General features: G+C 37.2%; 1 protein-coding gene across 1 annotated transcript in view; it reads right to left on the reverse strand.

Annotated features, from left to right (window-relative positions):
- Tmtc2 (transmembrane O-mannosyltransferase targeting cadherins 2) overlaps window positions 1–27,353 on the reverse strand; it is a 380,346-nt gene that overhangs the window by 114,317 nt on the left and 238,676 nt on the right. The window contains exons 7-8 of the mRNA XM_057758114.1: window positions 26,902–26,980; window positions 8,796–8,917 (exon numbers count right to left, since the gene is read on the reverse strand). Coding sequence (XP_057614097.1) covers window positions 8,796–8,917; window positions 26,902–26,980 — 201 coding nt within the window. The remainder of the gene's footprint in view (window positions 1–8,795; window positions 8,918–26,901; window positions 26,981–27,353) is intronic.

A 27,353-nucleotide genomic window follows, 5' to 3' on the forward strand; every position in this document is an offset into this window, starting at 1 on the left:
TTCAGATTTTCTTATATCTCATATAATTATTATAAAATTATCAAGACAGGAAATTTTCTCAGTTATCATCAACTATCCATGTGGCACAAGCTACAATCATTTGAAAGGGGCATTTCAGCTGAGATCATGTCTCTGAGGAATTGTCTCAATTGTTAATTAATGTACATGCATGTGGGGAGTGTCCCTGCCTACTATGGGCAACACCATTCCCTGCTCAGATGGGCCTGTGTTGTTAAGAAAATTAGTTAAGCACAAGACTGTCTATCTACCTGTCTGTCTGTCTGTCTATCTCTATTAATCTGTCTATGCATCCAAACACGCACGCGCACACACACATACATACACACACAATCAGCACATATAGCAATTAGCATACACACACACATATATATCTATATATATATACACACACATACACACATGAGCACATACATACACACATATAAGCAGCATTGGTCTATGTTTTCTGCTTCAGGTTCATGCTTGATGAGTTCTTGAACTGATTTTTCTTCATGATGGGCTGTGTCCTGAAAGTATAATACAAATAAACCTTTTCCTCCTCCAAGACATATTTGGTCAGCACATTTTATTAGAGCCACAGAATGCAGTCAGCATGGAATTATACAGTTAAAAAGTAATGATTCAATTGGCCTTACATCAACACGTTTTCATACTAGGTTACATGACAGGAGAGTCAACAAAAATGCTAGGAAAGACCAAGAAGCTGCAGGTTGTAAGGCCAAGGAAAGTATCATAGTGTATGAATGAGACTTAATTAACAAACTTAAGGAATATAAAAGGGGAAAGAGAGGCCTGCAAAGTGATGTGGACTCCTATTTCTATCACAGCAATAAAAGAGTTCGGATACAGTTTAGGAAACTACATAATTACGGTCTCTGAAACAAAAGCCATTCCCACAATCACAAGTACAGGACACTGACTTTTGCTATTAGTGTCTCCTGAACAAAAGTCACTAAGTCTTTTCTGAAACCCTGAAATCACTACTGTTCAGTGGGAAGTCTGAGGCAGCAAACATCCGCCCACTGCAAGTCTTTATAAAAGCTTGTTTTTCAAAGTTCTGTGAGAGCGCTATATTACATTTAGAACCACATTGCTTCTTTATCTTCATCACTCCAATAAGATGGAGACATTTGCCTGGTGGTGGTGGTGCACGCCTTTAATCCTAGCACTCAGGAGGCAGAGGCAGGCAAATCTCTGAATTACAAGAGATAATTCGAGGACAGGCACCAAAGCTACACAGAGAAACCCTTTCTCGGAAAAACAAACAAATAAAGAAGGAGACATTCAAGTGCCTGAAGGATTTGGGGGAACTTGAGTTAAGAGGCTATTCCAATTGCATAAAAAGGAAACTATAGACCAATACAAAAGACAAGCAAAGGCAAAAAAAAAAAAAAAAAAAAAACAAAACAAAAAAAACACCAAACCAAACAAACAAAAAAACCCTCAGACTAATAAAAGGCAGGTCATTTTTGAACAATATAATCTTCTATTCCCAGAAATTAAAAGTTAACATGCAAATAGCACAAGGGGAAAAATAGCTGTTTTACATCTACGTTTGCACAGCTTTGAATGCCAGAGAATGTCAGTATTTTGATTTGTATGACTCCCGAGGCGATCTAGCAAAAGGAAACACCCTCACATTGACCTCTCCTAGACAAAGGCAGAGAAATGTATTTTAGATTCCCATGTCACCTAATGATGTAAACATAATACTTATATTTCTGATATTAGGTTAAAAGTGCTTATCTTGAATTATGGAAAGGGGTACTAGTAAAATTACCATATCCATTTTGATTCTCAGTAAACACAATACAATGATGATGGTTGGATCTAGAACAATAAATCATAAAGTTTAGATAAGGCAACTTTAAATGGAAGCTTAACTGAACATTATATTGAACTAAAGTTCCTTCCATATGTCAGTTAAATATTTAGGCAGTCAATTACATAGGATATAATGTTTTCCCTTTTCACAGAAGTAAATTTAACATATGAATTGAATATATTCATATTAATCACAGAATCAGAATTACAGAGCTGTCTCTTGCGGGGACTTCTCCAATCTAAACATGGCTGTGCAGAAATCACAACAAAACAAATCCAGAAAGCCAGATGTTGCTCAGCACACAAAACGAAAGTGCTTTGCTCTGAATAAAGCCAAATGGAAAGAGAATTCTCAATTCCAAGTAATAATAATAATTACAAAAGAAGCATAGGATAGTGTGTTGGGCTTCCAGTAGACACAGAGATACCAAGCAGCTCAGGGCGGGGTGGAGGAGGATTTTTTTGGAGAACATCAAGTACTTTCACAACTGGAGTTTTATGGAGCCCAATTAACTTTGGCTAGACACAGGAGTCTGGCTTAGTGTGTCCACGCGGTAGCCAAAATAAAGGTTTTGTATGTCAAGAATTACTGTTAGAGTCTCCAATATCTTTCCTTCTTTCCCACTAACCTAAATCTGGAAAATAAGCTAACAGCCAAGAAGGTTTTATTACAATTTAAATCAATATTAATTTTACAGGCTGACAAAAACTGCAAAATATTTGGCTAAAATAAATGGAACAGAACAAAGGTTTTCAAAAAACAAAGCTAAGACAAGGCTTCAGGACCCACACAGCTTTAGAAGTAACTAGAAAAATCACCTGAAATACAATAATGGAAATGGTATTTCTTGTAGCCCTTCTTAGTGCATGAACAATTTTAAATGCATGAAGTTAGCCCTAGGCAACAAAGTTCAAACAAGAAATAAATCACAATCTTAAGCAGAAAAATTTAAGCTCAGCCTGTGTTTTGTATTTTATTTGGATATTCCACTAGTATAAAAGTCCCATATATTTTTAAAAAGATGTCAGCTGAGCCCTGCTATATTTAAACATGGAACCTATGCATGACCTCGAGGCAGAGCTGTCCCCTAGGGTACCCTGGAAAGTTTGTATTACAGATAGAAGGTTGAATCAAAATATGCCCATAGCCTTAAGTCCTCTGTCCATGAGCAATCACATCTGGTAATAAAAATACATGTAATCTTTCATACAATCTAAACTGATACTTAAAACAAATATCAAAAAATGACCTTAAGTGATGAATAGAAAGTTATAGGGACTGACTCCCGAGACTCTCTAATCAGTTAAAGATGGCCTATCAATGGGGGAAGAATCCACTTAAAATTATTTACTAGAGAATAAAAATTAATAACACCTAACATGCAAAACTGTATAGTTGTATTTAATTCTACTATTTAATTACAAAATGTCTTTTGGGGAATGTTATTTAAATCTTAGTTGCTCAGGTGTCTCAATTATAAACTGGAATAGCATTCTCTAAGAACGATCAAGAAAAATACCATTCCTCAAGGCACATAATGATAAAATGACTCCTAGTCACACCTTGCTATAACTATAGAGCAGATCATTGCTCAAGCCTCATCAGAGAAGCTTCTTGTTGCAGGAATTGTAATTAATAAGCGGTCTATAATTGGACAAGGTACAGAAAGATTTTGGAGAACTAAGTCCGGCATAGGATATTTCTGTCACACCGCTCCCCTCTAGGCTCAGGGACCCATGTGAGAGAAAAGACAAAAGCGGGGGACTCTAGGAAGCAGCGCCTTCCAAGATACAAGAGGACTAGCTGTGACATGGACTCCTAGACACTGCAGCAGCACACGGAAGACTGTACAGATGCAAACCAGACAACATCCTAGCACGGAAAGGGGGGAGTGAACCCAAAGTCGCACCCCTAACCACAAAGGTCTTTGTAATTGATACCTGCTGGGAAAGGGAAAATCAATTTTCTCCAATGAAATGCCAATGGGTATATCAACTACACTCTAGGGCAGGCCTCGCGCCCAGCAGTAGTTAGGCAACACGAAACAGACTTCATGCTTTGCTTTCCTTTGTATGTGCTTCTTGTTTTGTCTGGGCTTTTGTCTTACTGATTTTCTGTTTTGATTTCCAGATTTTGTTGCTGCTTCCCTGTCTTGCTTTTGTTTGGAGATGGAAACTTCAAGTATGAAGTCGTGTACATATAGAGGCAGGAACTATCTGACAGAAGTTAGAGGGAGGAAAAATATATGCTCAAAATTTATTTTAGGAAAAAAAGTTTTTAAGATAAAAATAAAAGAAGTAATAAAGCAACATCCAGCACCGAACACAGGTGATGGACTGCCCTCTAACATCACCTTCTTTTCAGTGCTCTGGAAGATTATGCGTATGTCTGCTGTGAGGTCTGGCCACTCTCATCCAATCCTTCAGCACATATCCACACGAATGCATGCAATGGCCAGGGTGGAAGAGCAGGTCTAAGGACATGTGTGCACCAAATGAAGGGATTAAAAATTCAGTAAGTGTCAACCCAAGCCAACACATGTTGAAATGCCATAAAATAAAATGTTCTATATCTAATATCAAAAGACAGACATATGTTTATATGTTGTTCAATTCACACCATAGAGGTACAGAAAGAGGGACTAAAGATGATCAAGAACTTAAAAAATTATAACTTCTTGAGAAATTCAGGGCAGACTTCACAAAGGAAATACAATTTCAATAGGAGAGAGAGGAGAAAGATGGCTTTCCTTTTCTTTTTCCTTTTCTTTTCAGCAGAGGAATAAAATAGACATGATCTATAAGATGTGCAAAAGCATGCTGGGAAGCCTTATATCCCTTTGAACAGAGCTTGTTAAAGACAAATGTGTAAGAAAAATCGTTCCAAATGAGTCAGTATAACTAGAATCAAAGTAGCAATCATCAAATTTTCCTAATTTTCTCATAAAAACAGAATTCTCCTATGAAATCATCATTTACAGTCTGACTCTGACATAGCTGCCAGACAGTTTTACACAGTTGACCTTTGGCAACTTTGGACACAAGGGAAACACACCACCCCATTTCTACTTCTCCTGGAGTAGTAGCCTGTTCTGTTGAATTAAACACACACAATCTCAAAAGTCAAAATGTGTGGTATTTTCCACCTTGTCAATTCAGTAGTATATTAGAAGAGCAAGTAACCCATAATCTATCGAACGTAATACACTGGACTCTGAATCTGCAAAACATTTAATTTAGAAGAAACTGTTAAAGATGGTTGAGGGATTTGGCTCTATGGTCAAGCCATTCCACAGAAGTCTGCATTTCATCTAACCATCAAGAAGGAAACTATAAAATAATACTACTGGAGGGAAATAATTTTAAAATTTATATTGTGATATGCAAGCCTTTTCTTTCTTTTCAACATGTTTCTGTGAGGCAAAAACTTTCAATGCAGCTTTTCAAATCTATTTTGAAAAAGAAAGCCTAACGTTCTCTGCATTGAAAATCTAACAGAACAGGATACGTGCTCTCTATAGGCAGTATTGGGCCTAGGCTCATCAGTACTATGTGTGAAAATGTGGTCATTTCTCTCGGCTTGTAGGAAGGACAATAGTTAGGCAGCTATAGCCTTCATAGTCATTTTTGAAATGCTTCTTTGAAAAATCGTAAGTTCACCATGGCTGTCTGTGAACCATGAGAAAATCTCAAAAGTTCCAAATGTCTTTTAGACATTTTGTTTTCCTGTATCTGCATTTGCACACAGGGAGACTTCTCTTCCTTTAAAAGAAAACAGTTCTGTCATAGTTTCTGCCTGTAAAACTTTGGTTTTCCCCTTCAACATTTCCATTCTTATGACACCATAAATGCTGTGTGTTAAAATCTCTGCCAAAAAAAAAAAAAGTCATTCTGTCCTAAGAGTCTTCAGACTTCTCATTGTACCAATTTGTTTCTCATCATAGGTCTGACGGTTCAATTTTGACCATTCATAGCTATGGGTGAGTTAGTAAAAGCTTTCATCCTGCTTCTTCGCACCATTAAAGAGTGCCTTCTAATGTCGACAGAGAATCTTTCCCCAGAAAGATTGTGTTTTTAGGGATGAAAATTCAATGAATTCTTCAAAGGAAAGAGATGAGGGAAAGGGGATGTGAGAAGACAGGAAGACAGCCCATGTTGTTGATATTCTGCAGAGTGGCTAAGAAACAGTAAACATCTTAGCACTCTAAAAGGGACAGCCACAGAGCCTGTTTGGGTTTGAGCTAGGTCCTCTGTGTGTACTTCATTGTTGAGTAGTTATTCTTGTGGGACTCCTACCAGTGGGAGTCAAGTGTGTTTCTGACTCTATTGCCTGCTCCTGGGCCCCCTTTCTTCTACTTGGTTACCTCGCTCAGCCTTGACTTAAGGACTTGTGCTTTGTCCTAGTGTAGCTTGTTATGCTGTGTTCAGTTGGTATCCCTGGGAGGCCTGCCCTTTTCTGAAGGCAAATGGAGGAGGAGTGAATCTGGGGGAGAGGGGAGGTGGGTAGCTGAGAGGAACAGAGGGAGGGGAAAGTATGGTCAGGATGTAATGCATGAGAGAAGAATTAAAAAACACAAAAATAAAAAGATATGACTTTGAATCAACGCACATTTCACTCCTTCCTCTGTCTGCTTTCCCTCATCTGTTGATCAAACAAAATACCTGAAGCTAAATATTTAACAAAGAAAAGATTAATTATCTCACAGATCTGGTATGCTTATGGGCAATGTACCAGTTCCGGCTTTGCTGTGGAAGAGTCTTCTGGGTACATCACAACATGATAGATGACATCACAGTGGGAACATGACAAATAGGGAGAGATCACAGGACAAGATACATAACTAGGGAGAATCAGAAGCCTTGTATTTTCGAGAACTCACTCCGAGATCAGCATTAATGCCTTGTGAAGGTGATATTGCCCTGACAGAATTATAGAACATTCAGCCCCTCTCTGACTGGTCGCCAATTAGGATCTTCACCACATGAAAAGTCAAGCTTCAAGCATATGGACCTCTGGGAGACAGACTCAATCCACACGCAAAGCAAAGCACCCTTTCCCCTCACCTCCCCTTCAGCTGTATGAGTTACACCTGCACCACAGACTGCTAACTCATTTGCTTTATCATTGAAAGTCTCTGTTCTTGTCTTAGGTAAGGGTGTGGGTTCCTAGCATTTGTGTACACAGAGGAAAAACCCAACTCCCACAGTCATACCATGCAAATTATTATCCTGCTGCATAGCTTTTAACTCAGCCCTGCACTATGCCAGATGCCCTGGTTCAGGTTTTTCTCCAGGATTCTTTGGACCAAATGGTTTTTCATTGTTATCTCCACTGAACAAACTTCCTTAGATTGTGATCTTTGACAGATCGATTGTAGTTATACATGATCTCTTCCCCAAATCAGTTCATACCTTCTCTGTTTATGTAGCCCCTTCACTTAATTGTTGCTGTGCAGTCATTCCTAGTTAACATTTTACTCAGTGGTACAGGTGATGTTAGGAGTGGATGTGCCTTCAAGGTGTCATTTTCCTTCAGTCAGCTAAGAATTTATAATGAGAAGTTTGCCAGAGTCATTACATTACTCTTTATGGAGCTGTTTTTGCTTGCTTGTTTGTTTGTTTGAGACAGGTTCTCTCTAATATACAGCGCTGCCTGTTCTGAAACGTTCTATGTAGATCAGGCTAGTCATGAACTAACAAAGATCCACCTGCCTCTGCCTTCCAAGTGCTGGGATTAAAGGTTTATATTACTATACCAAACTTTAGAGTCATTCTTTATTACCAAATCTTTATGGTGTAGGTTGAACATGTCCAAGAATTTCTGTATGTCATCTGAACTTCATAAATTTGAGCAAAGCTTGCTCTCAGATTTATCTCTGACATTTTGTTCTTGAGTAGTGGCCTTAAAATGAATGTGTTCAAGAAATGTGTTTGCCCACAAAGTGTTTTACTTTACTAGGTGAATATGTATAGAATTCCTAGTACAATCCCAATGCTTACTTTGCATGAAGAGAACATTGCTTTGGAAATAACTTTATAGCTGCTGTAGGCAATAGCATTTTCTCCACGTCTTTATTTTATTGAAATTACTCATTATTGTCTCATGCTTGTCAACATTAGAACCTGCCTTATTTGGTCACAAAAGATCTTCTGATTAATCCAAAAGATACCACATTTTGCCAACCATTCTTTTTGTAATTCCCTCTAGATTGTATTTCTTGGAAGAATACCTTCAACAAAAGTTCTCAGTAGAAGTTTCCTGTATTTATTTTTTACTTAATTTCTCCAGGGACCGAGAATTCCCTGATCTGATGCAAATCTTTAAGTCTCATATAGACTGCCTCTAACAAGAAGGAGTTCCAAATGTATAAAGTTTTTAAAGATATTTATTTATCGATTGATTGATTTATCATGTAAACCGTGTTTTGTCTGCATGCTTGCCTGCAAGCCAAAAGAAGGCACCAAATCTCATTATAGATGGTTGTGAGCCATCATGTGGTTGCTGGGAATTGAACACAGGACCTCTGGAAGAGCAGTCAATGTTCTCAACCTCTGAGCCATCTCTATAGCCCTGTAAAATGTGTAATATTTTATATGGCCCATTATTTGGTAAAACAGGCCTTAGTTCTAATTCCAGCCAACCTGATGCTAACAAATTTGCAAAACATATTATTTATACAAACATTGCCATTAAGACAACATGAATGGGTGACAATATAATTGAGGTTCTCCATCTATGTTTGTCTTGTTGAAACATCAGGGATGCTCATATCTCACACTCTATAGGACAGACCCAAAGGTTTGCTTTTTTCCATTGTCTGTCTAGGTATATAATATTATCATTAATTAACTGAATTCCCTGGTCCAGGATAAGTACTTTAAACTCCTGCTATCCCCTGGACACATGGGAAAAACTCAATTTCTGGAGAATTCAAAAGACAGGTGCTTACTGTTAAAGCGAGCAGTTTCCCATAGGTGAGGTGAGCAGGGATGTGGTCAGTCTTGGATCTCAGTGACTCCATGTACCAGTGCTCAGCTTCGGGGAGCTTACTCAGTCGCATGTATGCTTCACCTGGAGAGAGAATTACGAAAGTCAAATGGATGCTGCAATTTTTCATGCACACTAGGATAATGACAGGCAAGGTTCCAAAAGTCCAGAAAAGCTTGGAATTTCACCAGGAGGGAATACATACGTCATCAAGGAGACATATCTGACATGACTTAAACAGTATACAATGTATATATGGACTAAAACAACGCAGGGCACACTAGAAAGATGGATTAGTGTCTGCCACGTGATCAAGAGCTCTTGAGTTCGGATCCTCAGCACTCATGTGTAAAGGCCAAGCAGGGCAGTGAGAGCCTGGAACTGGAAGCTCACACACATATACAAAGTCAGGTATGGCTGTGCCAGCCTGGAACTTGAAGCTCATTGGACAAGCACCCTAGGTGTATTATAGATCTTCGGGTTGAGTAGAGACCTGCCTTGAAAAATGAGACTCAAGAAGTGTGGAGTTAACTCAACTGGAACATTTATTATAAAGAGTGACAATCTGAGCTTGACCCCAAATTCAGATGGAGGAAGGAGAGAAGTGACTGTCGAGAGTTGTCCTCTGACCTCCATATACACACTAAAATAAATGCAAAAAAAGAAAGGAAAGGAAAATGTGTGTTACATAGTATAGCTTTGGCTTTTAAACATAAAATTTCCAAATATAGATTATTCCTTACCACTTAGTTTATAATGATAACTCATTTAATTATGCATTTGAACCAGTTACATTGTTTATTTGGATTAATTTATTCTTTAGAAACTGATTTTCAGAATGACTACATGGCTAGCCTCATGTGGGGTTACAGGAAGGAAGATACAGTCTCTAAAGTCTTTCAACCACACAGAAGTAAGACTTAAAATGTTTTTGAATTAAACATTGCTGCTAGGCCAGGTAACATCCTGCCATTTTAGCCTTGAGGAAGCTGAGATAAGAGCCAGGTGGTGGTGTATGCCTTTAATCCCAGCAATTGGGAGGTAGAGGCAGACAGATTCCTGTGTGTTTGAGGTCACCCTGGTCTATATAGAGCAAGTTCCAGGACAGTCTCCATAGCTACTGAGAAACCATGTCTTGAAAAAAAAAAAAAAGTAGAAAAAAACTAGATGGCTATATTTTAATTTTCTTCAGCATTTTTCAAAGTTAATAAAAGTAAATAAAACTTACCAGTGTCATTTGGAAAATCAATTAAAATATGATGATTAACAAGTAAGACCAGTTCTTACACACACACAAAAATTCAGGGTCTTTCAGCCATTAACTTTATTTTTCAGCTATTAAAATGTATAGCTAACTATCAACCAAGAAAGAAGGGAGAAAAAAGGGGGAGAAATAAAGCCAAAAGCATAGTAAGTGGTTTTCTTATTCTCATCCCTATCTCTTTTATGCTGGAGTATAAAAGAAAGCTCGGTAGGTAGAAAAATTGCACTTTAAGATAACGTATAATTAAGTTAAAGAATATAGCTTTAATGGTAATGGTGAACGTAGACGCTGTCCATTTGCAGAGAACCGGCGAGACTAGTAACTTACTTTATCACCAAGCAGACTTTTATGACTAGCCATAACCGTGATGCCATTTCCATTTCGAAGCACAAGTGCCTCCCTAAGCATGCTGCCCACAGTGGCTATGCATGTTTAATTCAAGAGAAGAACGTACTCCCTTTTAAAAACAAATAAACATATTCTTTTTATTGTTAATTGATGTTTGTTCTCTGGGTTTTTTGTTTATTTTGCACATTACTATCATGACAAACAGATCTCATAAACTGAATTGACTCTTGACCTTTGAGTGCCCTTTAGGCGGTTGTACTGGTGTTAAACAGGATGCAAAATGCAAAACCTATATGTATCTGCCCAAGCCTATCTGTTTCCAGTTTTAACAACCGTCCTTAGACCCAACTATCACGAAAGCGATCATTTAGAAATGGTTGAGGTTTTGAAGCATAAAATTTTAACAGGCTGTCATTTGAGAGTGACTGGATGAAGTCACGGGACTAGAGTAAAATGCCCAGAAACAGTGACACCCACCTCAGAGCCAAGATTAGAAGATGCAGAAAAGCTTTCAGTAGGAGTGGCAGGAGATAAGATGAATGCCATCCACATTATCAAGTTTCTGAAATAGTTATCTTCTTTTTAAGCTTGAGTTCTCCTCTCCCTCCCTCCCTCCCTCCCTCCCTCCCTCTCTCTCTCTTTCCCTCCCTTTTTAAGGTGTTCCTCTGTATCTTTGTCTGGACTATAATGCATATTCTCCTAGCTCTGTCCTCCCCAGGGATAGGATTACAGACATGGCCATCAAGCCTGGCAATAACTTTCTTGATTTTATTATAATATATGTACAAAAATTGACACTTTCTGAGTTTTCTTTATTTTCTTTCTGTTATTTGCTTTTTTCTTTTCCTTCCCATGTATGCTTACTTTCAAATAAAACAATGATATTTTCCTTTCTGAATAATGAACCACACCTTCCAGAAAAAAAAAGACATGGTTTATGTACCAAACATAATACAAAGTATTGAAAACCTGGATGAAATTAATGATAGAGTATGTCTGAACTTGTATCTGTAAAAATGAATTGTAAAGTCGGAATGAATATGGGCTTACATTACATTTTCAGTCAACCTGAAATTCTACCTCAGTTTATCATGTTTTTCATATCTACTTGAAAGCTATACATCCATTTCATCAGCTAGGGCACCTATTTTTGTTTATTAAAATTTTAATTTTAGGCAGAGTAAGTCTCACAATATTAAAGGATCCCAAGTTCTGAGTGTTTTGAGATTTAAATCATTCATATATATATATATATATATATATATATATATATATATCATTTAAGTTATTCACAGGCAAAAATAAAAAATTCAGAAAAAGTTACATGTTATATCCCTCTTAGAAATATTAGCAAAACATACTTTGAAATAAAAATACTGATTTTGTAAGTATCAATAATCAGTGTATGGCTACTTTCTTTACTAAGAATTAGTAAGTAACATCAATTTGCAAGGCTCCAGATATAGGAAAAGGGTAGATATTCATTAAAAAGATGTATAATATAATCATGAGAAGGGAAAGAAATGTTAAAGTATCCTATATGCATTATAACACTATGTAATTTAGAAACTATTATATAATCATTCCTTGGATCTTAACACATGATGACAACACTCAGTATCCAATAAATCAGGGCCAAGCTGGCAAATGCCTCACATATGTTCACTGAGTCAGATTAGTTTATACATCTGAGCATGTAGAATTTCTCCTAATTTATTCTCATCAAGGAAACTTAACCACTCATGGTGGGTCTTCAGATGAAACCTATTCTGTAGTTTTATGGATCCCTCTCACTGCCTGTAATATCACTAGTGGATTTTAAAGATTAAAGGAACTGAGAAATGGAGAAGTTAAGTAAAATAAACATAGTTGGAGAAGTTAAAATTTAAAGCAAGCACTATCTGCCCTCCACAGCTAGTACAGGATAAACAAACTTGGGAGAAAACAATTGCTTCTTGTTAATGGGAAATGATTTCCCATCTGTAATACATTGGCCAGCAGGTACATTTCCTTACCTTTGGTTCATCTGCTGAGTTGAAAAATAAAGATGACCAATAATAAACTGTGGCTGATCTTAAAAATCTTCTTCAAAGCCAGACATGGTGGCATATGTCTTTAGTCCCAGCAGTTGGAAGGCAGAGACAGGTGGATCTTGTGAGTTCAAGGCCAGCCTGTCTGTTCTACAAAGTGAGTTCTAGGACAACAAGCCTTGTGTCTCAAAAAACCCAAAAAAAAAAAAAGCCAAAAAAAGAACGAAAGAAAAATAAAAAGAAAAATGAAGAAAAGAAAAGAAGAAAAAAGGAAGGAAATGCATCTTCATACTCATAGGTTATTTAATTCTTAAGAGAGAAATGTGTGGCACATAAGGCACACTTGGTCTACAGTAAAAGCAAACATACATACATACATACATACATACACACACACACACACATACATACACACGCAAATGTCCAATCATGCAGTGTCTACAAAGGATGTAAAAATATCAAGATGCAAAACCTGAAATGCAAGAAAATGCAGCATAAACTAGATGTGTTCAGATAGAACTCAGTTAAGACTTAAGCAACAATTACTTGCCACATCACTGGCATGGGCAAAGTTAGAATTTTACAGTTCTTGTCTCAGAGGAACATGGATGTTTAGGAAGGAATAGAAAAACCTCATGGGTAATAAGGGATTTGTGCAGGAGAATTACAAATCATAGCTTGAGAATGGAGAGCTAGTTCAGGACTTAAGTGAACTTATTGCTCTTGCAAAAGGCCTGGGTTCAAATCCACTCACCAAAATCGTGGCTAACAACTATCTATAACTCCAGTCGCAGGGATCCACTACAAGAACAAGGTACACATACACACACACAGGCAAAACACCCATACAGATAAAATGGTAAAAATAATTACTTTAAAAATAATATTAGCTTAATGACTGGACAGTTCAAGAGCCATTGTTTTCTATTTTGCTAAGCATCCAGTCACATAGTATTTACTATTTATTGACAATCTATTAATACCTTTATAGCCATATACCAGTCTTATACTTAAATTAACACCAATTGTGTTTACAAAGGTAACTGTATCTCAGACCTTAATCAATATGTTCAAGAGATTTTTTTTTTTAAAAAAATAGTGCCAAACTCAGAAAAGGAAGTATGTGTTTTCTCTGACTTAGACTAGAGAAAAGACTCAGGTTAATAGCTCTTACTGTTCTTCCAGAAAACCAACTTTCAGTTCTCAGCACCCACATTAAGTGGATATTGCCTATAACTTCACCTCCAGAGAATTCAATCCCTGCTATGTGTGCCTATGAGCATGTGCATGTATGGGTACACACACACACACACACACACACACAAATGATAAATCTTAGAAAGTTTCCCCACTCTTTTCTCTATATCATTTTCCACAAATTGGATTAAAAATCATAATTACAAATGAGATGAAATAAGTGCAAAATGTACCAGGAGAGGATTTTCCCTGGCACGAGAGTGATACACACTGAATCTTTTAAATTGATTGAAATATTGAAATTATAAGAATTGCTGAAAGGTGATGGCCCCAAGAAAGGAGAGTTCAGCGAATTCAAGAAAGAAAGAAACAGAGATAGATGGTTGAAAACAGGCTGGTCGGACGAGGGTTAACTCATATTCTCTAGGACTATAAATTTTAAGTTACAATAACAAAAAATGTTTATAGTACCCAGGAGCACGGAAGCAACAATGACTACGTTTCCTGTTCATTCTTCTTTAAAAACTAATGCAATAGAGGTATTTCATGAGAATAAGATTTTCTGTGTGATGATGTAGTGGTTGGGTTCATCACCCAGAATTGTTTTCGATTCCCTTGCACACTAAAGGGATTTGGATGTCTCTAGGTTGGCTTCCGGCAGAGATAACCCAGTTTCATAAGTACAACAGATAATGTCACTCGTCCTAATCAGAGCTATTTCTAAACAACCCAGGCAAAGGCCAACTTCTTGATGAAAACAAACTGGGTTATCAGTGACGTCACGGTCTCGGGCTCACTGATTCCTGTGTTTCAAATTATTTGGCAGCTCCTGCGTGCAGATAAGGGTTCGAGGAAATATTATGATTAAGACTTTGGACAGGTTTTGCTGAGTTTATAGAACTCTTCTGGTCACTCCTAACAAAAGTGATTTCCTATTCCTCAGGAGCAATATAATTTTTCAAGGCCTTTTAAAGACTTTGCTATCTTTCATAAAAACTTTCACTATCCAGTGTAGACTACAATAAACATACATGCAATATAGTATGTTAGAATTTGTTGCTAACTTCATAGAATATAAAATCTAGTTGTAAGAAACTTTATGATGTTTTCCTAACTTGATTTTAGGTGTACGCACACAACAGAAGAAAAATGATTAATTGTTGCTTTATTTTTATTTATGCATATGGGGGAGGAAAGGGAGACAGAAATGGTCTGTGTGCTCCAAGTGTGTGCAGTGCCCAAGGTGTCCAGAAGAGGGCTTTGGATCTCCTGGAACAGAAGTTATAGGTGATTGTGAGCTGTCTGCTGTTGGTATAGGCAACTGAATCTGTATTCTCTGATATACTTTGCTAATTCAAAGCATTTAGTTCCATATTTTGTTTGAAAGAAAACTCTGCCAGTTGCATCAAAATTTTAGTTGTCACACTCAGAAGACCATGACCCTCTTACTATGTATTCAAATTACTCCCCAACTTTTCACATAGCTCCACTTCTTCAGCAAATATCTTATTTTAAAAGGTAATTATAAAACATGTTGATTTATTGTGATATTGAAGGAAATAAACAGCAATGAAAGTCTTGGGATTTTTTTTTATACCATTCCCTCATCACTGTCTCATACGAATGTCTACTCTCTCTTAAATTATATAGTTTCATTACTAGAATCAACTACTTAACCCACATAGAGCTGTGAGGTGTGACACATTTCTTCTTTTATTTTTATCTAAAACATTTAAATGGTTAGAAATAAACTTTTATAAACATTCCCTTCATACAAATATTTAATTCAGGGCCACCTTATCTTGTTCGTTTATCATTTGCTTTCTAATTACTCAATTTTTTCCCATGAAGTAGGGTATAACATCCACTGTTCACCTTTAAATCTTCCACTAATTTCCTGCTGATTGTATCCACACAAAGTTAAGGACTTCTGTCAAAGTATTTGAACAATTTTTTTTTGAAAATACTTACTGTTATTGCATTAAAAAATCTTTGGGTCTGAGACTTGGAGAGACAGTTCAATCAGGAAAGGGAGAGGGTGAGTTTGGGTGCCCAGAACCCACATAATAAAATTAAGGTGTGGTTGTATGTGTGTGTACATCTGTTTCCCCAGTGCAATCTAGAGGACTGGGAACTGAGACAAGCAAAATAGCCAACCTGTGAGTACCAGATTTAAGAGAGACTCTGTCTCAGGAGTTAATGCATTAAGTTTACTCATTAAGGCACACATACATATACACCTACATACACACACACGATGCAGTACACATGGTAATTCATAATCATAAAATTTTATGAATCCATTTTCTTAAAAGGTGATTCAACAAAACTGAGTTTTGCTAATGAAAGATTCATTTTCGTATTTGTTCTCTCTTTTTTTCCAGAGATTAAAATCCTTCTTATCCCAAATAAACACAATGATATTCATTCACGATATCAGATACAAAGTCATTCATCTCTTCATCATGTCTTCCAACCTAAGTCCAAGTCTCTGGTTCCAAATAATACCCAATTAATATCTGATGAATAATTGATTATGCTATGTATCAATTTGGATTTCGGTATCATATTTTTGCTAAGTGAGTCAGAGTGTAGGAAACTTCTAGAAATTCCCTTTTCTTTTTAAAGAATCTGTGATGAAATAAAATTAAATGACATGAGTGTCATTTAATTGATAAAATTAGCTTATTTGAATTTTAATTTTCAGTGTTTATATTTATTCATTTATTTGTGTGTGTGCATGTGCATGTGAGTGTGTATGTATTTTACTTGGATGCATCTCTTTGTACCACGTGTGCTTGCATAGGCCAGAAGAAGCATTAGATTCTTTGAACCTGGAATAACAGATGATTTTGAGTGACTATGTGGATGCTGGAAATTGAACCCAGATCCCTTGGAAGAGCAGTCAGTGCTCTTAATCACTGAGCCATCTCACTAGCCAAAATTTTCAGTTTTTGTTTCAATGTCAGAAGTAGCAATAAAAGAGAAGAAATTCTGGTTATTATTTTTAATGTTTCTATGCCATAAATTAACTGTTACTCTTCATTGCTGGTGTTTGTGAATCTATTTCCATCTGAACTTTCTCCCAATCTTATTCACATAAAAACAACACAGTCTAGTTAATCTAGACACTGTATCCCTGAATGGAAATACTCAATGACAGGAAAAGAAAATTCATATGATTCCAATTGAGTGTCCTTCCTCTCTGACAATGCATTGAACTGTTGAGAATTGGACAGAGGACATGGAAGTCAAATCAAACATTTCCAGGTGGTGGGCTGAGAGGTCAGTGGAACAGGTTAAACATGGAACTAACAGCATTAAATCTAAGAGACCCTTAAATCCTGAAAGGTAATTTTTCATTAGAGAAAATATTCAGGGGGCGTGTAGGAGGTTGGGGTGGAGCTAAGTATGAATTACATTAGGTTTACTTAATCATTAAGACATGGGTAAAACTTCAGAAAAAAATTGAAAAGGGTCTAGTTTGTAGCGTGAGGTTAAACACAGGAAACTCATGATGTGCCGTCAAAATTGAACTTGGAAAGAAGCCAAAACCCTGTGTCAATATTTCTCTACTTCCAGCTAGAGCTCCTGATGTTCTTTACGCTAATCAATTTCCTTTCAACTTTCAAGGAAATAAATCACGAAAATAATCAATTCTATTGGCTTGATGCTAGTCCTATCCGGTGCTCAGAACCATCCAACACTACATGTGGTGTGTGTGTGTGTGTGTGTGTGTTCTTGTATATGTTGAGGAAGGTGAAAATCCTTCCCTTCAGAATACAGTCCCCTTCAGACTTATGTAGTACTGAAATACTCAAAAAGAAAAAAAAGAAAAGAAGGAAAAGAAAACATGCAAAGGGGTGCTGCTTAGTGTTTTAAAAGAAACCGGATTTACACCAGGAAAAAAGGGAAAACAGTGAGCTAGCATGAGAAGAAATAACGCATGTAGTATCCGCTGCAAAACAGGGATAAAATAGTTAAGAAAGTGAGAAAGGACTTTCTTATGGCCAAAAGAGTAGCATAAAATACTTTAACAATTTAAGAAGACTTTTAAATATTAGTTATGATGATAAAAATAGAAGAAATTTAACATTCTTTCTATTTTTGATTATTTGAGAATAGGATTCTACAACAACTCCCAAACCCTTCCATGATTAATGTGTTTGTAACCACTTATTGTCTGGAATAAAAACTACACATTCTGTTTGCTGTCTTTATTTGTTTTGAATAAGGCAATGGTTTCTATCCATGTAGATAAAATTATAAACAAACAAACAAACAAAAGATCACTGGGAAAGTTAAATGATATTTTTCTGTAAGAAACAACTTTTTTCAACCTACGTGAAAATTCAGACATGAATGCACACACGGCCTACAGAGAATTGGCAATGTATTTTATTTTACCCCACAGTTCTATTGTTACCATCGAGGCTTCTGTGTGCTGAAGTTTTCACAGGAGAGAGTGAGTAGACCTTGGAAGCATCATCTTCTTGACTTTCTCCAGAGAACTCGCCTCTGCCTCTGGCTCCCTAAGTCACAGAAAAGTCGACATTCCTCTTCCCTAACATGGCTCATAAAATGAAGAGAGCTTCTTCCCAGAGGCAAGTGCAAAATAACCTTGGCAAAGCCAATCTCTCTCTTCTCCTGTGATCCCTAAAGACCCTCGCCGCATAGGATGCCTGCCTGCACCAAATAAATGGAAGGAATTGTACAAACAAACAACAAAAATAAACCTCAAGAAGAATATAACACTTATCTTAAGCCAATAGGTTTTCTTCAATGATTAACCACTGCATACGGTTTATCTGTCCGATCCCATTTCTGTATGACTTTCCTAGTTTCGCCAAACTTCAGCATAAGAATAACTTCCCTTAGGTCTATGGGTTTTTCTTTCTGAAGCTCTATAGTCACACAGAACTGACTAAAATCATTGCTCTACTTTTGATAGACTTTTTTAGGTGAGGAGAGGTACCCCATATTTCTGTCTTGCCAGTTACCTATTCTAAATGCCTGAACAATAATTTTTCATTTTTTCGACCTGAGTTTTCAAGATAGTATCTTTTCACACACAAAAATCCTTTCCATACACTGTGTCTATCTAGAAAAGTGACATCAAACTTTGAATCTTTTAGAATGCCAGATTTTGAAAATATAATGAATTTTGCAGTTAAAATAGCACTTCAATTTTAAAATGCAGTTCAACCAGTATTTACCACTGGGTAAAAGATTCACTCTATGGCTATTATCCAGAAAAAGATTTTAAAATATACTTTTTCCTCATTTACTTCAATTGGCATGTCAGAAAACTGATTTTTGCAAACAGAACACTTTGTAAATTTTTTTGGAAATCAGAGACTCCAAAGACTATAATTAGGTATTAAGTGTATTCATTTCCTTATAATTTTATTTTAAAATAAAAAAATGAGCCTCATTCTTTTCCTTTACCACAAACTGGCAAAAGGATGAATTAATGTAACAGGTGGGCTTCTGTGGTTTTAATAGCAATGAAATATAATCAACTGTCTCATATCATATTTCCAGGAAAGCAAGTGAGATTGAGACCTAAGCAAGATCCTTAAGCAGACGCACTATTGACATTCAAGTGTTCAGACTCCCCAAAGGGACTATATATCTTGCTGCCCTATGTTTAATTGAAACTTTAAACAAAATATATTGCCTATTTAATGCAGCTGAACTGGATGCTGCCCTTTGTAGTGTACATTGTAATGCCTAGCAAAACTGAGGGTTGAAACCTCAGTGCACGATGTGGATGTTCTGTCAAGCAGAAAATAAAAAAGTAAAACTTAGATTCCTGTAGTAAAATGGGAAATGAACATCTGTAGTTTTGTGTTCATAAATTTTGTAAATTTATCATAATGATACACAGCCAGAAGTTTATGACTTCTCCTATCTTGCTGACTATTTAGCTTCCTGAGGAAAATTCTGCATGCCTTTCAAACCTACACTTGCCTTTATTTATCTTAGAAACTAAATAGTATTTAGGGAGTTGTAGAGATTAATACGTAATCCAATTATATATTATCTAATTATGAGTAAATATTGAGCACTGGCGTACAGATCTCAAAAGTGCCAATGGAGTAAGTCATGAGAAAAATCTGCAGAATTACAGACGGGAAAACAGATGACAACAGAAGTTGCCCCGCGCTGGTGTGTTAATGCTACCACTAGGACACGTCACATCTCCTACAGCTGGAAAGGAGCCCCTCACATTTCCTGTGCCCACCATGCGGTGCCATCCTCCTAGGAAGAACCCATCATGGACGATGAAACACGCAAAGCGTCCTAAGGAAACATCAATCTGCATATTCTCTGAATGCCTTCTGCAACATGGTAGGGTGCCGGAGAGACAGGGCAAGGAGGAAAGAGATAAGCAAAGAGGAGAGAGAGGAAGAGTTAGATTACAACCCATGAATTTTCTTTAAAATGAAGCTAAAAATAGTGCAGAAGACTAAGTGGAAAATGAACTTTTATCGAAATTTTACCAAATGAACTCAGCATATAATTTATACACTTCAGGAAATTATGAGTAATGTTTGCCGTCCATCACCAACAGGTGTAAAGGATCCTCTTTTTGAGGATTTGTGGTTTTTTTATGTGAATAATAGCCTAATGGTCACTAAGAGCTATTATGACACTTAACTCTTTCATTCTACAAGTTACCTTGTACCCCAAATTTCTCTAATAACTTAACTGTATTTTCAATTCACTGCCAATTCTTCTAGTCTCTGTGAATACTCCAATGCATTTGGAGATGCAGCTTTCATATCTAAAGGATCAACGTTAGGAGTGGAAAATTAAATCAAAAGTTTCCTTTCTGCCAGAGATTTGTTACACAAGGCCTAAGGTTTAAAAAAAAAAATGTTCTATGCATCTGAGACATAAAAGAAAGATGTGTGTACATAAAAGAAATAAAATTGGGAAACAACAGAAGATGTTCTAAACATTATTGACAAAACTGATGACTAACTGGAAAGAAAGGAACAAAGAAGGCATGACGGGGAAATTGATGGACAAAGGCAGGCAGTTTCTCCTTGGTGATAAATGTGCATGACATATTACTAAGATGCTTGCTTAAAGGGATGGAAATTGTGAGCGTTTACAGCAATAGTGACTCTATGACCACACTGGGGAGTCTAAAGTTGAGTTGTTCTTATTTATTCTATTTGTTACGGCCAGCACAGCACAGTAAAGAGGTGTTTTAAGTGATCCCAATTATTCAAACAGTGATTACAGACTGCACGGATTAGATTGTGAGGCTCGTTCTCTCTTACTCCGAGCTGTATTACCAAAATGAAATGGACTAAATCACTTGTATAATTAACTAAACAATTACTGTGCATTGAGAATGCACAGTAATTTTATTTTCGATTGTAAATAGGCTTAAAATGACCTCTGGGATTGAAAGAGCTCAAACTGATAGAAAAACAATAGCAAGTTACAAGCTAATTGAGCTTTCTCTAATCCTTCAGAGTTGCACAGCCGCAGCTCCTGAGCAGAGATAAGGGGACTGCAGAGGTCCAGGGATTGAAGAGGAGATAGAAGGTGTTCACAAGTATTCTGCACTGACATCTTTACATGTTGCATATTTAATGCAGCAGCTATTAACCACAAGGTGGGAGGTGTCATATCCTTTACTGCTAAGTGTTTTCATTTTTGCTTGTTTTTTTAATTTTTTAATTTTATTTTTTTTTAAAAAAAAATAAAACAAACTATCTTTTTTCATTATACATACCAATCCAAGTTCCCACTCCCTCCCCTTCTCCCATTCCCTGCACATACTTTTCCACTTCACCCCCATCCAATCCTCAGAAAGGGTATAGCAAGCACATTGCTTTGGGGAAGGTCAAAGGCCCTCCCTACTAAATATAGGCTGAGCAAGGTATCATCCGAAGAGAATAGGTTCCCAGGAAGCCAGTACATGCAGTGGCGATAAATCCTGGTGCCACTGCCAGTGCCACCCCTCCTCGCCCCAGTCTGCCCCAGCTATTTAACTTTCACCCACATTTAGAGGGGCTGGTTTGGTCCTACCTTTGTTCCTTTCCTGTCCGGCTGGAGTTGGTGAGCTCCCATTAGCTCAGGTAAACTGTATCAGTGGGTATCCCCATCATGGTCTTGACCTCTTTGCTCACATTCTCATTCTTCCCACTCTTCAACTGGACTTTGGGAGCTCAGTCCAGTGCTCCAATGTGGGTCTCTGCCTCTATTTCTATCAGTTACTGGATGAAGGTTTTATGGTGATATTTAAGATATTCATCAGTCTGACTACAGGGCAAGTTAAGATCGATCAGGCAATCTCTCCTCTATTGCTTAGGGTTTTAGCTGGGATCATCCTTGTAGATTCCTGGAATTTCTCTAGTGCCAGGTTTCTTTCTATCCCTATAATGGCTCCCTCAATCAAGATAGCTCTTTCCTTGTTTTCATCTCTGTCCTTCCTCCTTCTCCACTATCCCATTCCCTCAAGTTCTCCTCACTCCTCCCCTTCTCCTATCCTCTTCCCCTTCCTACCTTTCTTCCCTCCCCACCCCCATGCTCCCAATTTTGCCAGGCAACCTTGTCTATTTCCACTTTCCAGGTGGATCTATATATGTTTTTCTTATGGTTCACCTTATTACTTAGCTTCTCTAGGATCATGAACTAGAGGCTCAATATCCTTTGTTTATAGTTAGTATCCACTTCTGAGTGAGCACATAGGACTGATCTCCAAAATATATAAAGAACTCAAGAAATTTTTACTTGTTTTTAAAAGCATAGTTACGATTCTGGCATTAGGGCAATGGGGCAAGGGGATCTCATAAAGGAAAGGGTGAGCCAGTTTCAGTGGCACCAACTGGGTACACAGAAAGGCTCTGAATTTAAATCAAGAAACTGTGTTTCTGCCTCCAATGTTAACTGCAATCGCAACAATTGAACTTGGTTCATTGGGAGTTAATTTCATATTTTGGAAACTAAAGTAGATTCCGTTATTAGAACTTTTAAGACACAAGCTTTTTACCCCAGATATTTCATGTTACTGGTAGTTACCTAATGCTTCAGAGATAAAGGAAAAGATGGAGACCAAATAAATACCTATAATAATGCCAGAATAACAGATAATTTTTTTTTTTTTTTTTTTTGGTTTTTCGAGACAGGGTTTCTCTGTGGTTTTGGAGCCTGTCCTGGAACTAGCTCTTGCAGATCAGGCTGGTCTCGAACTCACCGAGATCCGCCTGCCTCTGCCTCCCGAGTGCTGGGATTAAAGGCGTGCGCCACCGCCCGGCAACAGATAATTTTTATTAAGAGTAAATGGAAAACACATCATAACAAAAAATAGAGAGAAAAATCAACTGGAATTAATGATTGTGCTATTTGTTTGTTTTTGAGACAGGGTTTCTCTGTAGCTTTGAAGTCTGTCCTGGAACTAGCTCCTATAGACTAGGCTAGCCTGGAACTCAGAGATCTGCCTGTCTCTGCCTCCCGAGTGCTGGGATTAAAGGCGTGCGCCACCACCGCCCAGCAAAAATTGTGCTGTTTTAGAGAGATAGAATTAAATCAACTGGAATTAATAATTGTGCTGTTTTACTTTCAATTATTACAGACAACAGTAAAGGGAGGATTTTGACTATAGTTGATGACAAAAATGGGGACATGGGCCTGCAAAGAAAATGCAACAGTCACTTGAGTTTTCTTATCTTGAACTTTGATGGCTTCAAACTCTCCACTACGCCAATAATCTTATCTGTGGTATAATATTTACTTGACTAAGTAGAAAAAGACCTGACAGTAAATACTACCCTTCACTCTTGGAGGTGGGAGTCCTATAGAAAAGATGGGAGTTTCAACGGAAGGCCAGTTTATAAAGCGTGTACCAAGTCGCCAATATTTTTATATTCATTATTTTGATCAATTTTCAAAGGGATGCTACTATCACAGCTAGCTTACGAACAAGAACACAAACACTGTCTAATTAAGTATCTTGTCAGGCACACGTACCTAAAAGTTGTCAATATGAACCCAGGCTCTCTGATTTCACAGCCTACCCTATACATTTGAACTGCGTCTAAACCAATTGCTTATCTCAAGGGTCAAATAAGTCTTACAAAATTAAAATCACACAACAACCACCTTATGACCCGATCTGTTAACATTTTATGAGTTCACACACACACATTATTCATTTAATTAAAATTTTAACTTTCATTTACAAAGTAATATGTAGTATCTGTTTGGTATATTTCTGAATGTTTCCAGTCCACCTAATTTTTCAAGGAAGACATTCTCCTACTAGTTATTACCACACCTTGGTCCTATGGAATCAAAGTGAATAATAGGAATTTATTTTAGATTAATTGTGTGCTTACATATGAATGACGATGGTGAAACTAAATAAGGAATCTTAAAATAGGAAGACCTGAAGTTGGGAAACAAATTAATCAACCCTGCTTTGAATTACAATGAAAGTGGGAAAAATATGTCCATCTGGTGTTCAGAGCAAGCGAAATGGCATGCGGCACACAGTCCTAAAATGATCAAAAGAAAGAAAAAAATCTACAGGGCTAGCTAGAATTTTTTCAAAAGAGCTTCAGTGAATTTATTACCATATTGCAATATAGTTGTATTTTTACATGAACTCTATTAGCTCCCCTACATTCTAAAGTAAAGAAAAAAAGAATAGACACACACAAATACACACACATGCACACATACACAAGCAAGCACAAGGGCTTAGGGATAGTGGCCCTGTAGGGCTAAGTGAATGAGGCCTGTAAAAAAATGAATACTTGCTGGCTGAATCTAGCCAGACATTATAATCCATCACTGATCCCTAAAGGGCACTAATAATATGTAAATGTGTGAATTAGAAAACACAGGCAAGGCTGTTGATAAACTTGATAGGATAATCAGCACATGCTGACAGCCTAATGAAACTGATGAACTGATAGAGCAGCTTATCTCCCAGGCCATTTTTTTCCTTGTCAAATGGAGCCTAATCAAAATGTATTAGGAGTTAAAGCAAACACTCGGGGGATTTAACCCATTTGATTAGGAGGTGAATTCGCTCTCTGAGAAAATTACAGTTTCCTGAACAAGCGAAACTCTAAAACCTGACCAGCTGACAGATCTTCCCATAAAATCAAACAGAAGGCAGCCACCATAATTACAGAAAGAATCTGCTATTGGAAATTATATTAGGGTCCTCTCCCTAGAAAAGTGTCAGGGAGATTTTTCAGAATCTAAGCAAAGAGACTCGCTCCTTCCATAATGGAAAATAACACAAAGAACCAGATAATGGCTCCGGGGACACGGTTGTCTTCTGCTTGTGTGAGCTCAGCGATCGTGCAACCTAAAGAGGGCAGATCCCAAGGTACCAGCTCAATTCTCAATCCAATTTATTTACATAAAATAATTGAATGAATTTTCTGAAATCACTAACTGTTGAGGATACTAGCATTTCCCATTAGCAATAAAGAGACCACATGCAGTTTGTCACCAAGGAACTCAAAACCTAAACCTAATTTCAGCAAAGATATCTTATTTGACAATTTATTAAAAACTGGAAGCTAAAGTTATGAATAAAATCAAAGTAAAATCACTGCCTCTTCAGATAAAGGTAGAGGAAGCAGTCTTTTTAGTATTTATTTTGCTATGAAAAATACCCAGCATTAAAATGGAAAGGTTTAATGAAACCACCCAGCCTAGGCACATGTGATATTCCTGTATATATTTCATTCATGTGGACAGATGTTCAAATGATTAAAAGTAAAAGGCACAGTTTTAATCCAGTAAAAGCTTAAAGGCAAAAATATATTTAATGAAGCTAATCTTTACCATGGAGGAATTATATCAAAGAAGAAAAAGAAATATCCAGTGTCCTCTTTGATGTGGGCATTCAATCACTTTAATGCTGGGTAGGCCAGCTGGAGGTGCACCTCCCAGAGACATGAATGGCATTATCAACCTCTTCTGAGTTAGATTAATTCTCTTTTTGGGTTATTGAAAGCTGTACTGTGCCTCATCCCATATCTGAACCATGCCTACACCTCCTGTCATGTAAGGAAAAAATATGAGGTTTTGTGGCTGTTGTTGTTTTGTTTTGTTTTTTGGCAGATACACATGTTCAAGTCACGGAGCACTTGTGGTTTTGTGTGAGTGTACAACCAAGCAGCTAGTATTAAATTTCCCAAATCATATGACTTAGAATGAATACAAGCCTGTAGGTCACACAGCCTACTCCTGGCTATTTCATCTATATAAGGGAGGTCTTGCAATATCAAAGGACTTAATCAGATTTAATGAATGGCGGGTCTGAGTTTGCAATTTCTGCTTTGTGGAAAAGGAAATTGATTGGGGGGCAGGAGCAGTCCTTCCCATCTCCAATTCCTGGAAAGAGTCGTGTGAACCCATCAACAGGGCATTCAGACTACATTGGCGGTTTTCCAAAGAGTCTCATGCCTAACGGGTAATAGTTATGTCTACCATCAAATAGCTATGACAACGATTTCCTGAGCAGGAACAGATTAATCACAGGTGATAAGAGCTTGGTTAGGATTTCCCGTCCTTCACTTCTTGAACTCCCCAGGGGGCAGAAATCTATAACCTAGATTTATATACATTCTGATTGGTAGAGATTACTCAATACAGGAAGATAAACAATTGAAGTAGTATATTTACCATGTTCACAGTCTAATTCTAGTCTCAAATATTACTCTGAAAAAAAAAAGAAACACTACAAGGACCCAAAGCCTCATCCATAAAAGCAACACACTTTGACTCAATATTCTCAGTTTTAAAAGCACCAAGCCTCGGGCATCCCCACATCCCTACAGGCTGAGTACTGAGAGTGTTCTGATAAAGAGAATAACATGCTAAGAATTATTATAAATCTAGTAAATTCACTGAAGTAAATACATACTATATATGTATGTATGTATGTATGTATGTATGTATGTATGTATGTATATACACACTTCTCAATCTATAGAGGTTCAATAGTACTTGGTACCCAAAGGGCATTGAGAGTCCCTTGTAAAAGCTATGAAATTTGACAAATGTGTCGACATGCTGTATTCGTTCATCTCTTTGCTCTTGTCAGGAGGGTTCTGGACAACACACAGTGTAAGCATTGCTCTGTGATTACTAAGAAGATAGTAGAAGCCCACTGCACGTAAACACGGGTTCTTCCTTCTCTACAACCCCTGACTCCAATTAAAACGTAGAGTGGTACTTACCCATCATGTTATATAAGCTCTGGGGGGCAAACTGCCTTGGCATCTTCTGAATTGCTTCCTTATATACACTCAGGGCATCCTAATTTAAGAAACAAAGAGAAAGATAAATCATCATTAGAGGACAGGGATAGGCACTGCTAGTAACATAATGACGCCTCTCCAAAGTAAAACTACCCATTTCTGCTTCCGAATGGTTCACTAGAGGGAAATAATTGAGCTGTCCTTTGATATCACGCTGCCTTAATTTCACGAGTGAAAACAGCCCAGTGAGGAATGTCACAGAAAAATTTAGCTTAACAAGGAAGTGAAAGTTGGCAATGCTCTTTTTATATAAATTTTCCAGCTCTCACAGATTACTCAATAAGAAGAGCTAAAAACATTCGCACTTGGAAATTACTCATTAGTCATCATCCTGAGTCTATGCTCTAACTCATGCAACCGGTGGGGTAGAA

The sequence above is a fragment of the Chionomys nivalis genome, chromosome 25, assembly GCF_950005125.1.
Source record: "Chionomys nivalis chromosome 25, mChiNiv1.1, whole genome shotgun sequence".
NCBI lineage: Eukaryota > Metazoa > Chordata > Mammalia > Rodentia > Cricetidae > Chionomys > Chionomys nivalis.